Raw genomic sequence first — 16,472 nt, 5'->3', positions numbered from 1 at the left:
GCGCAAAACCGCTGGTAAGGTGAATAGCCCTGAGGAGGAGAGAACTGCCTGGTGCTCTGGTGGTATGTCAGGGTTGCCACGGCAGGAGTGAGCTGCTCCCTGGTGACTTTTTTGTTGCACTTGCCCCTAGGACACAGGACAGTCACTGTTATGGTAGATGCACAGAAAAGCAGAGAGCCTCAGTGAGCAGCTGTAAGGAGTAACCTCCCTTTTTCCCCAGATATGTTTGTTCCCCTACATCTGTGCAATCAGACCTTGAAGCTGAGTTATCCTGCTTGCTGGGCTGAGTTGTGCTCCTGATGCAAACCTGCAGGGATAGTGTGTATCACTGCAGTCAGCTGGATTTCCACTGCTGCAGAAAATGTGGTCAGGAGGTCAGCCCATAAATCCTGCTAGACTGACAGGCTTCCACAAGTAGTAGACTTAGATAAATTTATTTGAATTAGATAAATGTCTTCAAATTAGATAAATATCTTCAAATTAGATTAGCTCTGTGTGAGTTTGTCAGATTCCAGTGTAAGTGAAGCCCCCTGAATTTCCTATCTGCTGGGAGGCTGAACTTGTGCAAATGAGCTCTGCAATGCTCAGGCTTGTTCTGAAATTGTTGGATATATTAAGAGAGCTCTTCAGAAAGGGACTGTACTTCCCTCAAATTCACTCAGTAATCTCCAGCCACAGTGACTGCTGTAAGGCTGCACTGCCTTGGGTGCCCTAACTGTAGCTCCTGGAGTAGTCAAGGCTCTGGTGTGCAGACACCCAGTACAGGGCAGTCCTTGCCTGAAGGATGGACACTAATTAGGCCGTTGGGCTGGGGAAGTGGTGTACCCAGCAGGAGAATAATTCAGGGTTGGAGGCGTAAATTTGTACCATGGCAGCCCCTGCATGCAAGGTAGACCCCAAATCATGCATAAAGGCAACACCAAGGATAAAGAGTCTGTGCTCTCCCCTCTGTCAAAGCATCCTGCAACTTCACATGCAAATCTATCTAGTGGTCCTCTGCCACCCAGCTCATCTAGATGAGGATATTGGACTTGCCTGACAATTTTCACAGTTAATATAAATAAGCCCAGTCCTGTGGAGCGAGTTACTTGCACCCCTAAGGCTGGCTCCTTCTGCATGTGTTGCCGTTGCCCTCCGCCTCCGCTCTGGAGACTTCACCTCTCACAGTCAACCCTTGTGAACAGACTCCGTGTCCTTTATCCACCAAGAAGTTTAACAGCCAAGGCGCCCAAATCGGAGATCAGGCAGTAACAAAGACTGATCCTCAGCAAGTCTCTGCTTTGCCTGTCCGTAACACCCAATCCCACATCATGACTTACAGATGATTTGTGCTGGGCTTTAAAAAAAAAAAAAAAAAAAAAAAAAAAAAGCCAGTGACGCAAATGGCTTTTTCTTTCAGGCATTTCAAAAAGGACTCGAGAGAGTGTAAGTGCAAGAAATTGTTGGAGAGGGGAGGAGGATTGCAGCTTTTAAATCACCTGGCACTGTGATGCAGGGTTGCGCTCAGTGGTGTTGGCACAGTGGAGAGATCACTGCAGGCAAATCTGGGTGAAACTTCTTTTAGTTGGAAGGGTTTTTTCCCCAGAAAATGTAGCTTTATATAAAGCAAATGCTTTCCCAAAATGTGGTTTTGTTTTAATTTGAATTGCTTTGACTTTGGGTTTTAGTAAGTGTCAAAGCATTCCAATGGCATTAAAACAAAATATTTCTGGTAATATAGATGAAACTATTGCTCTCTGATTTGGTTTACTTTTTAATCCAGGCAGTATCTAAATGAGTGATAAACTGTAATCCTGTGGTGTCCACTCTGTGGAAACAGTATGTCTCAGTGGTTTGGAGCTAAAATTCTCATCTTTGTTCTTCTCTTGCACAATGGAAAACAACAAATTCTCACCCAACTGAACCTGTTTCAGGCTGGCTTTGCTCAGTAACAGTCTCAGTGTGGCACTGAGCAATATGAGCATAAAGATTTGTAGATATGCAGATACAGAAGGATTTAAGTGTCCAAGTTCCCTACCTCCTCTGCCTGCCTGAACCTTGCTCTTAAGCATCTACCCCTGGCTGTTGCCTGGGCTGTGTCAAGTTGGGCTTGGCCTGATTACGCATGGCAGGGCCCATAAATTGGAAACTTTCCTGTTGCAAGTGGATTACATTTATGCTTATAACTCAGAGCTTAGAAAATCCTTCCTGAAATGATGATTTCTCACTGCTCCTAGGGCTTTTCTTTAAATCCGACTTCTGCCTGTTATACCTGGAGCTGAAGAGATGCAGCATGCAACTCCGCTGTTTGTGCAGCTCCCAGCACAGTGGGGAACTTGCGTCTGAATTGTGCTGGATTCAGCTTTATGGCAAGACAAATGGTGAGGTGGTGCTGAAACCCACGGTACCCAGGAGTTCTGTTAGAAAACCCTCATGACGCTTTTTCTTCTGCATTCGCTATTTCTGTAGACCACTTAACTGCAGCACTCAGCTGATTCTTGTCCATGCTGAGGAAAGAACATGTTCAAGCTGCACAAACCAGTCCAGCCGGCCAGGGACAGAGGATTGGGAGCCAATCTGCTAAACAGGGATTTAGCCAAGAGGCAGCCCCGAGTGCCAGCCATCTCCTAATACTCTCTTAAGGAGCCTAGCAGCACAGGCAGCTGCTGCTTCCTCCCTGGCCCTCCTCGCAGTTCAGCTCAGTCCACCAACTCTACAGCAAGGCATTTCCAACCAGAATTACGTTTCGTTGTCTTCTTGCTACAGTGCCTTTTAATTAGAAGCACAGCTGCTCTGGAAACATGGAGCTCACTTTTCAGAGTGCTCTGGAAAGTGATTACAATGGATTAAAGCAGAAAGGTTAGGCAATTTATTCATCTGGCACTTAGCAAATGCATTGGATTATTTTGTGCTGCAAGGATGATTTAAAAAAGAAAATGAATAACAACTTTTCAGCTCTTGCTAGCCTTAAGGCACTCTGCTGTGCAAGCTAGGTGTTGGAGCTGAAATGTTGTTTGAGAGCTAAGCTGCAGTGTCCGACTGCTTCAACTCAGCTCCCAGCTGCGTCTGAGGGTGCTGGGGTTTCACTGCCAGTGTCTGTGTAGCCGCTCTGGTTGACAAAGGTCCAGTTCAGCCAAGAGTTGCCCCAGGAGTTAATGTGGACTCTCAGCATTCACTAATTTCGGCTCCAAACGACCACTTACCTGGATGTTTGCAGAGTGATGCCATTTGTACCGGGCATTGACTTTCCATCCTGAGCGCTGGCTGCCAACTCCCCAGCTGGCAGAGCTCTCTTTCTGAAAGGATTATTTGTATTTACAGTAGTGAGAATCTGGCCCATGGAGCCACACAGCTCTACACAGGTATGGCAAGCTGCTGTGAGGCATTTGTTCAGCGGTGTTACTTGTGCTGAGAAAGCTTTGAGAGGTTTTACTCGGGTGTGGGAACGCTCCTGTGCCCAAGAGCTGGATGAACTTCCTCTTTCCCCTCTGGCCCAAGGCCATGTGCTGCTCGCTCTCAACTGCATGGCTTAAGTGCTTAAAGCAGTGGCAAGGATAAAGCCCCTAGAAATTAATCAGCTTCACTTCAAAGCTGAGATTCTATGAGAAGATCTCAATCCCATTCTTCTCCAAAGGAAAAGCAGTGGGGGTCCCTGGCTGGACAGTATGTGATGAAGATCTAACTTGCACAATGGGTGAACAATCTAAATCTGTAAAATATCTGGGGATCAAAACTTTGTATGTGTTCTGTGAGCAGAAACTAGAACAAGCATCACATCCAGCCCTGTTCCAAAGGGGTGCCTCGGAGTTGTCCTATGGCAAGTAGCAGCTGGATGGGGCATCCCAAGAATGAACAGCCTCCGCTGGCAGGGCTGTAGTAGCAGCAAGAAAACAGAATTATTTCCAAATGCAGCTACTTGTGTGGATGTTGTGTGTGTTTCTGCCAGGTAGCACTGGAATGAACTTGTCTTAGGCTTGGGAAACTGGCTTTGTGATAGTTTCTGGAGTCATATCAAAGTATCAGGGACCAAATGCCACCGCTGGGCAACTTTGGTCATTGAATACCTGTGGTGGCTGTGGTTTGGGCATTGCTGTGCTCTGCCGAACTGGGAAGAACTGGATGTGCTGCTGCAGTCTGGAGCTAGCGCAGTGCGGGGGCAGCTCTTTCTGCATCTGCTTGTGTTAACATACTTCGTGTCTTCTTGTAGGATTAAAAAAGTTTGGAGATGCTCAGATACTGTGCTTGTGGGAATAGTAGTACTTTAAATAGAAGAGCCTTTGAGCGGGGTACTAAGCATTAAAATTGTGTTTGAGTGCAATTCAAAGACATGCAATACCTTGTTTGCCCTTCTCTTTGTTTGCTGATGTAGGCGTATTTTTGTTTTTACCCACTTTTCTGGTTTATATTGTCCCTTTTTTCCAGTAATGTTGACTCTTCCGTCTGCTTATTTATCACCCATAGTTAGAACCCGAATTTCAATTAGCAATCTGCTTTGCTTTGTTTTGTTTTAAACAAGGCATTGAAAGCTCCAACAAAGCTTTAATACATAAAACTATTTGTAATGCAGCTGTTAAAGCTCTTCCATCATATCCACGAACAAAATGAATTCTATTGCTATCAAGATGCATCTGATAAATTAGGTTTAATCCTCTACTGCAGCAGACAAAAGGCACTTCAGAGTAGACAGAAAGATTTCAAATGACTTGAGATGGAAAATGGTCTTTGCTCAGTGCTCCAGAGATGTAAAAGAAACTAAAACCTCACGTAGAGAGAAACAGTTCATCCAGCAACTGGAAAAGCAGTCCATGGATTTCTGCACTGACTTCCAATCCTGATGCTTCACTTTTGGATCTGAAGTCACAAGTCAGGGCTGTGGAAGCAGAAAAGAGGGTGGCTAGGCATCCCTAGGTACCGTCAGGTACTCCCCTGAATCCCACTGATCCATGCTGTGGTTTGCAATTCTGAATCTAGATCCCCAGGATCCCTCGTAGGAAGGGCTTCTCTGGAGCAGCTGTAGTTGCTAAATGAAGAGGGGTTAATTGCAGTGAGTTTGGGTTTGACTCCAAGCCTGACATCATAAATTGCTTCAACACCCTGCCAGTAATGCACGTGCCTAAATCCCATTGACTTGTGATTAAAAGGAAGCCTGCGCTGAGGTTCTCTGCTGAATCACGGCTGAATGGATGAATTACCCGTACACTAACTTACCAGTTATAACTAATTACCAGTACCATAACCTAATGACAACCCGCTGTCTGGCACACTGGGCAATGGGAAAACAGCCATACGGGTCACGTAACGGGTTCTGTGTGCCCCGGGCAGGCTGTTCTCCTGGGGTGCAAGCTGATTCCTCCCGCTCGCCAGCGTGGCTTTCCTGAGTGTCTTCTTCCAGTATGCTGTGCTGATGTGCCGGGTGGGACGGCAGGCCCCGGGTGGGTGTGGAAGCCGCCCAGCGGGACGGACGGGCCTGGGAAAAGCGATCTTCTCCTGTGCCGGGCCTGAGGAAGAGTGGATGGGTTTTCTGTTGCCGCTGCCCACCCTGACCTGCCGTTCCTCCAGCCAGGCAGCTCCCGCCCGCGCCACCACCCCCGGGACCGGCTCCCTGACCGAGGTGGCCGCAGTTACCGCGCGGCTCACTCCTGCGATGAGCTGCGCGCAGGCCTCAGCCCGGGCGGCGGGCGGTCCCGGGGCAGGGCTGGTACCGCCCCGGACAACCGGTACCTCCTCCTCGTCGTCCTCATCCTCCTCCCCCGCGCCGGCGGTAATGAGCGGCGGCGCTAATTGCCACTCCCGGGGGGGCGGGGCGCTGGGGCGGGGCGGGGGCGCGGTCCCGCCGGCGGGGCCGCTCTGTATAACCCGTCTCCCGGCAACGGCGGGCACGTCACTTCCTGGGGAGCCTCCGCGAGGCGCCGGCGAGCGCGCGGCCAGGTGGAGTGGCGCGTGCGGCGCCGGCCGGGGCGGCGGGTGCGGTCCGGTCCGGTCCGGTTCGAGCCGGTCCGAGCCGGCGGGGTCCGGTTCGGTTCGAGCCGGTCCGAGCCGGCGGGGTCCGGTTCGGTTCGAGCCGGTCCGAGCCGGCGGGGTCCGGTCCGGCGCGGCGCGATGAGCGCGGAGCTGGACGGCGTGTCGGTGCACTCCTCCTCCTCCTCGTCGGGCTCGCTGGGCTCGGCGGCGGGGCCGGCGCCGCGGCCGCTGTCGGCCAACGTGCGGCGGCTGCACCAGGCGCTGACGGCGCTGCTGAGCGAGGCGGAGCGGGAGCGCTTCATCCTCTGCCTCAACGCCTACCACGGCCGCCGCAACGTCTGCGACCTGGTGCGCTCCCTCCGCGCCCTCCTCGACGGGCCCCGCCGCCGGCAGCTCCTGCCGCTGCTCCGCCTCGTCCTGCCGCGCTCCGACCAGCTCCTCTTCGACCAGTACACCGCCGAGGGGCCCTACCTGCCGCCGCCCGGCCGCCCCCCGCCGGCCCCCGCCCCGCCGCCGGTGCTCCCCGGCGAGCTGCGGCAGGTGACCCTGCGGCGGAGCAAGGCCCACGAGGGCCTGGGCTTCAGCATCCGCGGCGGGGCCGAGCACGGCGTCGGCATCTACGTGTCCCTGGTGGAACCGGGCTCCCTGGCCGAGCGGGAGGGGTTGCGCGTCGGCGACCAGATCCTGGGTGTCAACGGCAAGTCCTTGGACAGGGTCACCCACGCCGAGGCTGTCAAGGTAAGCCGGCGCCGGACCGGGCTCCTCCGCCTGCCGCGCCCCCCGCCCCGGCCCGGCCCGGCCCGGCGCTCGGCCGCCGTGCGCCCCGTCCCGCCGCCTCCGCCCGCTCCCGGGCTCCGCTTCATCCCCGTCCCGCCGCCTCCGCCCGCTCCCGGGCTCCGCTTCATCCCCGTCCCGCCGCCTCCGCCCGCTCCCGGGCTCCGCTTCATCCCCGTCCCGCCGCCTCCGCCCGCTCCCGGGCTCCGCTTCATCCCCGTCCCGCCGCCTCCGCCCGCTCCCGGGCTCCGCTTCATCCCCGTCCCGCGCTTCGCCCGCCGTGCGCCCCGTCGCGCTCTGGGCGTGTTGTGTGTGTCCCGGCTGCCTCCCCGGGTGTTGTCGCTGTGCGCCCCGTCCGGCTGCACCCCCGTCCGGCTTTGGTCGCTGCTCCGTCCCGCTTCAGCCCCGGGGTCCCCCGCTCCGGGACGCGGCGGTGCAAACCCGCAGCCCCTTTGCGGAGCGAAGCGGCCCCGGGTTTGCATCGTACCGGCAAGATCGGGCTGGTCCCGCCGGCGTACGGGGCGCCAGCAGTGCGTGAAGCCGAGCCGGAAAGTTTACGGTGAAAATAACGACGCCTGCTGATGGCACGGGCAGTGACGGGCTGCCGGGGCTCAGAGCGGCGGCGTCCGCAGCTCCTCACGCGGCAGGGTCGTCCCCTCAGGGCTAGGCGGTATTTTTTTATCGCAACGGCTCTGAAACGTAGCGGTGCTGCTTGTGTCTTCCTTTCAGTCTGGGAGGCTTGTGGGAGTTGGAAAGCTGCTTGAGCCGGGTTTTAAGGCATGTAGTAGCTCTCCCAAAGGTGGAGAAACTGAGGCACGGAGAAGCAGAACGACGCCCCCCCCCCAGGACTGCACAGAGCCCAAAGCAGGAGCAGATCCCTTCTGACTGTGTCAGGGGGAGAAAGAGAACAGTTACACAACTGAAGTGCCCCGGGCTATTCCCGCAGCACAGCATGTTTCCATATGCCCCAGAGACCTGTTGTAGTACGTAACGGCAGGGGTGCTGTCGATAAAAGCTTTCATGTAAGGCTGGGTGGGGGGCCTCCATAAACTGTGGGATTTTCACCTGAAGCTCAGTGCTTTGAGGCAAAGTCCGTGTTTGAGTGACCCAAACCGTTCACAGAGATGATCCTGTGGCTGGTGGGCTCAGCTCGGAGCTTTCCCATGGCACAGCGGTGCCAGGCACAAACCCATTGAGCTGGAGAAGCTACTTTTAGGGCAGCAATTTGTAGGCAGCAGCGTGGAGAGCTGGGACCTGGGGTGACAAGACTGTTTTGCAGCTGTTTGTGCTTTAATTCTTCCATAATAAGCTAAAGCGCTTCTCTTCGCAGCCTGCTTCATATGGTACGTTCCTCCGACAGTGCATTAATCTTGTACAGCTTTGAACAGCGTCTTCACAGTCAACCTGCATGTTCCCTGCCCCATCTTTAAATCTGTGCCCCAAGCAAGGGCATGTCTTCCAGGCTGGAAATGAGTCCCTGGTAATCTTGAGACCAGAGGAAAGATTTGTAGGAATTCCTTTTTTTTTTTCCGTCCTAATCATAGGACAGCCACAGTGTAAGGTTTCAGAAGTTAGTCTGCGATTTTGTGCCCTGAAGATTGCAAAAAAAAAACCCCATATTTTGACTATGGCGTTGGGGTGGGTAGAAACCAGGTGTCAGGAATGCTCTGGTCTGTTAAATGACTTCATCTCTAATTCAACCCACTCTGCTGGGTAATTCACATCACTTTCTGTTTGTTCTCTAATATAATGTACGTGATGTGTTTTAGACAGTATTAATATTGAGTGAAACTAAGTGCTTCCTGCACAGAAATAATTCCTGTAGGATGCAGTTTGTCAAGGGGTTGTTCTGTGACAAGAGCTATATTTTGTTAAGGTGATCCTGATAAGGAAAGAGAAGCTTAGAAATTGTCTGCTTGTGAGCTGAACTTCTTTAAGCAACGGTTTCATCAAGCACCCAGTTGTGCTGGCATCTGCTAGAGCTCCTCCACTCTGGTGACATCTGAGAGGGGTTTATGACCCACGTAGTGGTGGTACAAACCCTTCCCTTGGGAAGAGTTGCAGAATGATTTACAGTACAGCTCTAATAGTTCCTTTGGAGATTTTAAAATTAAGCAAGTGTTAATTTGTCCTTGCTTGCTGCATTTGGGAGGGGGGGGAAGTGAAGAGTAGATCGCATTCAGCAATGCTAAAAGGCAGTCTTGGTAAGATTTTCCTGGGGTTGAGACACAAATATCTCAGTCTAATGTTTTGGAAAAGGGTGCAAGAGCGTCAGAGCTGCAGGGACGTGAGGTGGTGATGTACAGGGTGGCTTGACCCCATGTTCTCTTCTTCCCCTTGAAACCTGGGATCTTGGGCTCAGTCTTGATGTAAGTGTTAACAGCTCTGCAAAGGTCTCTGGCTGTGGTCTGGTCTCCTCGAGCAGAGCACACCTCACCGTGTCCTGACATCCTCACTGGTGGCTGTTGGTCTGCTCTGTAGTGGATCAGTGGAGAGAGAAACGTTGGAGAAACAGGCTTGTAACAGAGCTGGGTTTGGTCCTGGCATTTATGCGTACACTGTACTCGGGATCAAATACAGAGAAGGGAAGAAGGTGAGCAGAGAGAGGCTTTCTTAATACAAACCCACAGCTGTGTAGCTCGATCTCCGAAATGCTGTCTGTCTGCTTTAGAGGAGTAGCTGTGGTGAACTCACTCTCTGTCAGAAGCTGTCTGATTAAAGCACAGCTCCCGTTTTTGTGTGTGGAGTGATGGTCTGGTTCTCCATCTGTCTGAGGAGGAGCACGTTCCCGTGCTGCACTCCCATCTTGACTGTCCTGCAGCAAGAAACTGTCTGTCTAGGACAGTGTTATTATTCATAATATGCAGAACGTGTTGTTGTGAAAGAAGTTGTCAAAGCTTGTTCTTCAGGGCATAAGACGATTGCAGAGATCAGGAAGGCTCTTCCACTGCTGGCCTGGCCTGCTCCCAGGCACATTGCTCTCTCTGGCGTAGCATGACGAACATACTGAAGCAAAAATCAACTTTCTCTCTGTCAGGGTGATCAGAGATGCCCAGCTGTGAATACAGACAGTGAGGCAGCTGTTCAGACAGAGCAGTGAATAAATATGTAGTCTTAACTTATTTGTGCAATCTTGTAAGAGCATTCACACAGTTGTTACTGCATTCATTTTACAAGTCGTGATAGCTCAGTTGCCTTCTTTTTGTGCAAGTCTGGCCACGCAGGAGTACCCCAGCCGTTTCCAGCACTCTTCTCTAGGAGGAGAGGCACTGACTGTGGGGTAGGAGCAATTTCTGTTTTCTGCCTTGTTTCTTCAGGCATCGCTCAGAGCCATGAGGTACCAAAAGTGGAATTGTGGCACCAAATGTAAACTGCCCCAACACTGGGCAAAGAAGACAAAAGTAATGAGCTGCATGCTGTCCTAGCTGAAAACTGACTGGTGGCCTGTGACCAGTGCAATGGGGTTTGTAGATATTTTAGTGTAAATTAGATTAAAAAGTGGAATTCTGACTTAAATGACAAGATTACCTAAGCACTACAAATCAATTCACTTAATGACCCGCTTCTGAACCTTTACGTGAATAGTGGAGTTTTATTTCTTGTCTGTTTCATGCTTGCTGTTTCATCCAAATCAAAATTAAATGACTCCATTACAATTATAGCTCTATCATTCCAGCATTCAAGAGTGCACTTTAGCAAAAGATCACTGTAATTTGAATTATGGTGTAGGTGAAGAAGTTTGTATTGTCTGTCATATTTTTTAGAGCTTGCCTGGCTTTCATCAGCCTTGCTATGTAGTGCACAGTTTATATTGTAGCAGTCCTGCTGAAAGTTTGTATTGATAAGCTGAAATATTTTGTCCAGAGTAGTTAAAATTGAGGTGCTTGCAGGTTTAGACCATCAAAACTAAACAATTACACAGGGAGGTATTTCTCCTCTACTCAGAGGTTTGTATTACACTCGCACTCACTTTCTCCCCCACCCCTTACTTCTGTTGCTTTGCAGTAGGTTTTTATGTCCTTTAAATCGTTTAGGGAAGAATGGAACAAGGGAAGGTGTAAAGTACCATGACTCTGATGGATCATTCCTGATTGAGGATTTGGGGTAACGAGCTACACCAACCTCAAAAGAGCTGCACTGATACCATTTGCCCTGCTGTGTCTTTCTGTTCATGCTGACAGCTTGATCACCAAAACTAGACTAATTTGTATGCATCGGTCTTAGTGACCATGATTCTTTCATCTTGCTGTAAATCTGTGGTAGCTTTGCCAAAGTCAGTGGGCTCGCATCGAGTTTATTTTGAAGGAACTGGGGTAGTTCAAGTCCACGGTCTTGGGTTCTTCCAAGTGTCTTTGGAGAGAAGCTGTGGGTTTTGCTGCAGTTATGGTGGGGCCAGGGGAGGGCTTGTGATGAGGCAGAGCTGTTACTGGCAAGGCAAAGGTCTCCAGAACGCAGCGCCGTGCTCTGGTCCCTGCTCCAGCCCTGCCTGGGAAGGCTCGCCTGCGACGGAGGGGGATCGCATCGGCAGCTGCCACAAGCTCTCTGCTCAGGCAGAGGTTTTCACTGCTTCCAAACCAGCCTTTCCGTCTCCTGCTCTGGTAGTGTCAAGTGGGCATTTAAAAATAATTAAAAGGATATTAAAATTCTCTTTATGTTCTATTCATTTGGACTTTCATGATGGCAAACAAGGTGATCTCTTCAGAGACCATAATATTTCATATGAGGTAGAAAGGGCTCCGGCTGCTTCTGGTAAAGGCACTTGTGGTATTGCTAAAAGACCGCTGAGAAGTGACAGAAGAGACGTGCAGCCCTGAGCCTTGGAAGCATATTTAGAGCAATTCTACTTTCCAGGCAGCTTACAAGAAAGCAAATCTCATTTCGTTGTTTCTTGTGATGCCCAATTAATTGATTATCATTATCTGAGACTGCTTATTTGCTGTAGTCAGTAATCACCACTGTACTATACAGGCATTGTAATAGCTAGTAGGAGTGAATGCAGCTTGGTTTCTTTGGTTGGTTTTTAACCCTTCCAAGTACTTGGAGTTGTGGACCATCACACACAGTCATGGTTGGGAATAATGAGGAGTGAAAGCAGTACATCGATCCCCTGATTCTGTAAAGACGTCAGCCTTGTTTCTTTAAATGACTGCTTGCTTGTCTCTGTATTTTTAGAAGTCACTGACTGATCGAGACACTAGAAACCTCTCCCCTTCCCAAGAGATCTCAGGTAGCTGGAGCATGGAAAAGAAGGATGTGACTAGCATCTACCCCAATAGTTAGAGCAGTAACCTATTCCTTGGTCTCTGGGTCTGCGTAGAAACAGCAAAAAAACCCCAAGAACTGCACGCAAAAAAGCACCTACAGCTTAAAACGCAGGTGCTGTGCAATGCCACAGGCTTCTGCTCTGCTTTTCTGTCCTGCAGACGGTTTCCATTTTAACTTCCGTAGCCAGCTGAGCTGAGAGGGAGAGGGTGGGAAGTATAAAGTCACCAGGATCTCCCTCTAGGAAAAAGAGGGAGGGAAAAAGGTCACTCTTGACCTTGGAGGCATCTGCATGTTAAATTAGTTTTAATGCTTCTTAAAGGGAATGGCTCATGGCATTGACAGAGTGTAGATCTGGCAAGTGATGTTCTTGGTTTCACAGGCAGATCTGATGACATGCAGTGGAGCAGGCTCGAGCACTGGACCTCACCTAGTACTGAGGGCCTGACTGCGGGGCTGAGAGGCGATGCTCCATCGTCACTGTGAGCTAATCTGAGCTGATCAAATTAATATCATGTGTAACTTGGAGCGCGGTGAACTTGCACTTACAGAGAGCATCTCTGGGAATGTGGGTTTAGCTGTTGCACTGGAGTTAGGAGTAGGTTATATTTGCTGCTCTGCCACTGATTTCCCTCAGTGGGCAAGTTACTTAGTCATATGTTTCCCTTCATTACACCAGCAAATCACAATCAGCCCTAATGAAATCAAATTAGATTATACTGATGTGAAAGATTAGAATGAGGTCCTTAATCTCTCCTCTCCTCATAATGCAAAGATGATAGTACTTGGCGTTGGTATTGGCTTGTTCATCAGGGTTAGTGTTGTTAGGGCATCCTTGAGTTCTTGGAGAATAAATGTTATTTAGTGGGCTCCTTGTAAATAAAAAGTTTTACCTCAGTAGAGAAATTGATAAGATAACCCAAAGGGTAAAAGCCTGTCTTTCCTTCTAGTGTCCATTAGAAGAAAACAAAAGCGTTAGTGTGCAGTATAGATGGCGAGTTAAAATATCTTTTACTCGGTTCCTCTGTCCTGAGGGAAGATGATGGATTTTCTTGACACTTTCCTCAATGCCACAGCCACGTCTGCTTGGAGAATTATTCGGCTCTAAATCCTCTCGCCTGAACTGACAATGCATCTGCTAAAATGATTTGGCTTAGTTTCTTTTGACTGGACGCTCTGTGAATTCTCCCTGTCACGGACCACCAAGTGCTTAGTAAATACAGGTGAAGCAGGGATCTGGGCAGGCTGGAGGAACTCTGTTCCTGCCAGCTTCTTGTTGCTGGACTCAGAAACTGCATCTGAGCCTCTCGGGGTAGGATGTGCTGGCAGGGAAGGCTGGAAGGGCCTCTGCTTTGTGCAGGCACTGACTGGGTATCCTTGGTGGTTAGTCAAGTGTCTTGCTCATTTCCCCCCATCGATTCTTTCAAAGTTAGTTTTTCTACCAACTAACTAACCATATCTAGACAACATGGGTTCGTTGGTGGTTCTCATGGTATTTTTCAGCATTGTTTGGTGTGGAGTAGAAAGAGAAGACAAGAGGAAGCCAGCAGCGGGGGGCGCTTTGACCTAGATCTCCCTCATGCACACACCCCACCCCAGAAAGCACCTAAACAGCTTTCTAGGCTTGCATTGAAATAAAGCTTTCTGGAGTTTTCTGCTCTTGTTAAAACTGTGCTGAATTTGCCTGAGGGATACACTGGGCAGTGACCAGCTTTGAGGGGGTGGGAGGTTACGGAGCTGTTGTGCTGAAGCAGGGATGGGGGATGTCAGCCCTCGGAAGGGTTAGGGAGAGGGCGCTGGAGCTAGGATTTCATTTGACCTTTCCAGGTGAAAGGGACATGGGCTTCCTGATGCCTTGGGGCTAAATGTATGCAATCACCATAATTATGCATCAATTTGCATACATTTGCATAAGTGCCACTACTTGAAAGCCAAACTGCTGTCGCCTTTGCCTTGGTAGAGGGGGGGAGGTTGGACTGTGGCTCCTGCAAATTCCCATTTGTCTTCCTGACAGGGAGGCCATTTCACACCCCCCATCCCCTATGCTGTGTTACCCACTGCTTTCCTCTCTGGTTCCACTCATCCAGCACTCCATCTGGAGTGCCTCCGCTTCCCTTCATCCCTCCTTCTATTTATTTCTCTCTCCACCTGCCTCTGTCACCTTTTTCTTGTACCAGTTTTCTTCGTTCCTGCCTGCCCCAGCCACACGTCCTCCCCACACAGGGACAAGCTGTTCGCATACGTCAGTGCAGATGAGTCTCCTGGTTCCTCTGCACAGAAGCAGTTCCCTGGTCTTTGTCAAGCCAGGTGGGGAGGGGATACACTTGATCCAAAGCATCTTATTTGTGGCTGCAGACTGCAGTCTGGGGCAGGGGACAATCTCTCCCTATGCATTTGTATGGCACCTGGCAAACTTGACCTTAACCAAGGTGTGTAGTGGGAGCTGTCGTAGTCTTATTTGTCCTGCCTGCAGAGGATCCCTGGAGTGAGCTTTTGGGGGCAGGCAGGCGGGTAGTACCTCTGCCTGCTGCCTTCTGCTCTGTCCTTTCTGCCAGCGGAGGAACCATTTAGCTGATAGGGCTCAATCAATCTCTCTGTAAAAGGTCTCACGGTCCTGCCCCTGCAGCCCCCTCCCCGCCATAGCAGACACAGGGAGCCTCATCATTCCCACTGGCACTGAGATGGTTTTGCTCAGTCTAGCTGAGCCCACGAGCTTAAAACTACCCGAGCCCACCTGGGTCCAGCAGGAACACCCCAGGATAGCGCAGGAAATAGTGGTTAGACAAACTTCTGCAAATTGTTCCCTCCATGGTGCTGGAGCGTGCTGCAAAAGCTCCCTCTGCCTCCCTCCTGTGGCATCTCTGCATTTCTTTCCCCTTTGCAGCTTTTTTTCAAGTCTCTGCCTTATTTTTTGGGGACTTGGTGCAAAATTGCGTGGTACTTCAATGATTGATAACCTCCGCACTGACCTTTGCAGCTTGCAAATGGAGCGAGTGCTTGGATGCCCATTATCTGTGCAGCCCAAGAAGCCAAACAGCTCTGGAGAGTCTATTATTGCCGGAAGAAAGCAGCTTGTGTCTGTAGCAAGGGGGAGGATGGCTCATAGTTAATGCTTCTTGTATCAAACTGTGATCTACCCACTAACAGAATGAATTGGAATAGATTGCTCATTTCATTAGCGGCGAAGGTAAGTGAGTGGGCTGTATCCGTATGAGACGCATATTTTATTCAGGCTGCCAGAAGAATACTGGTGATTAATTGCCATTGATTTCTGACATCTGTGTTCCTACTGGGGGAATTTTTGAAGGCCTGGAAGATGCTTTTACACAGCCTTCAACATTTTGGTGCCCTCGAGAAGTGGAAAGAACAAGGGGAAAATTCTGAAGGCGGGTGTGGGAAGCCTTCAGTAATGCAAGATGTGCTGGGCAAGAATGGCCTGTTACAGGTGGGTTTCAGGTAGAGTGGCAGCTGCCAGTGTTGGTCTTAGGAAAGAACACGCTGCATTGTGTGTTGCTTTGGGTTTTGTTTTTTTTAAAAGGTAATAACTGTGGGAACAGGAGATGTGTGTTTCCTTTTTTGACTATTTTAAGCAATCTACTTCACTCTCAAAGGACTTGATAATTAAATAGAGTGTTGTCAGGGGATCAGTGGCCTTATGGAATCAATCTGCCCTTCCTTCTGGCACTTGCTTCTTCTAATAACATTTCTAGGCAATTGGTGACTTGTTTCCCTGCTAAATGTTTTGGCACTCATCCCCAGATTCAACTAAATTATTTCCTTAAGCTTGTCTTCTAGCAGGTGTGCTTGCACACTGTGGTGCCAGTGTTAAACCTTTCATACCATGGTCTTCAAATACATTATAGATGGGGCAAAGCCAGATTTTATCTCATTCTGGAGCGAAACACAGCAACACTGAACAACATGTAGCAAGTCCCTGAAATGGCTTGAGAAAGGAAATGGAGATGCAGTCTGCACTGTCTGATTCTGCAGAGGGGATTAAGGAGGTTGAATTATTTTATTTAATGGTCCACTGCAAATGAGTTAGGTTCAGTATGCCTGTCAAATAACACGCTTTTCCAAAGAGCTTGCAGGTGAATTACGCTGTTGCTTTTGTGGTGTTATCTCTGCAGTCACTGGACACAAGACAACTTGCGTGTCTGTGAGGAAAGAAGTTCTCCCTTGTAGTATTCCCATCCAGAGCCTATCCTTTCTCTCCATGGGCCCAAAATGCTTTTCCTTTTGTCCCAGGGAGTTGGGGTGACCTGCTTCATGGGAATGAAGCACCCATATTTGTGTGGGCAGGTGCTGGCCCTCTCGCTTGCTGTTGTTGCTTTATAAGTAGGGCTGACAGCAAAATTGAGGTCAGTGGACTTGTGCCAGCTTGCTGGCACTGTGGCATCTCCCTGGGAGTGGGGAAGGGCAAAGTGCTGAATGTTCCAGCAGTAGCTAGGCTGCCGGGCACAGGGACCAGGGTTTACAAGGGAGGAGGGTACAGT

At 50.1% G+C, this 16,472-nt stretch overlaps 1 protein-coding gene across 6 annotated transcripts in view; it reads left to right on the top strand.

Moving 5' to 3' along the window:
* Window positions 1-5,906: 5,906 nt before the first annotated feature.
* WHRN (whirlin) overlaps window positions 5,907-16,472 on the top strand; it is a 58,485-nt gene continuing 47,919 nt past the window's right edge. Inside the window, exons 1-2 of one of the 6 annotated variants that reach the window (XM_030000664.2) lie at window positions 5,907-5,950; window positions 6,006-6,678. In XM_030000664.2, coding sequence (XP_029856524.1) covers window positions 6,079-6,678 — 600 coding nt within the window. In that variant the 5' untranslated portion in view covers window positions 5,907-5,950; window positions 6,006-6,078. Of the gene's footprint in view, window positions 6,679-16,472 lie in introns of all 6 variants that reach the window. The other 5 variants (XM_030000666.2, XM_030000665.2, XM_030000669.2 and 2 more) reach the window with 5 other exon arrangements.

This window comes from Aquila chrysaetos, chromosome 24, assembly GCF_900496995.4.
Source record: "Aquila chrysaetos chrysaetos chromosome 24, bAquChr1.4, whole genome shotgun sequence".
NCBI classification, from domain to species: domain Eukaryota; kingdom Metazoa; phylum Chordata; class Aves; order Accipitriformes; family Accipitridae; genus Aquila; species Aquila chrysaetos.
This window is presented reverse-complemented; position numbering and strand designations above follow the sequence as displayed.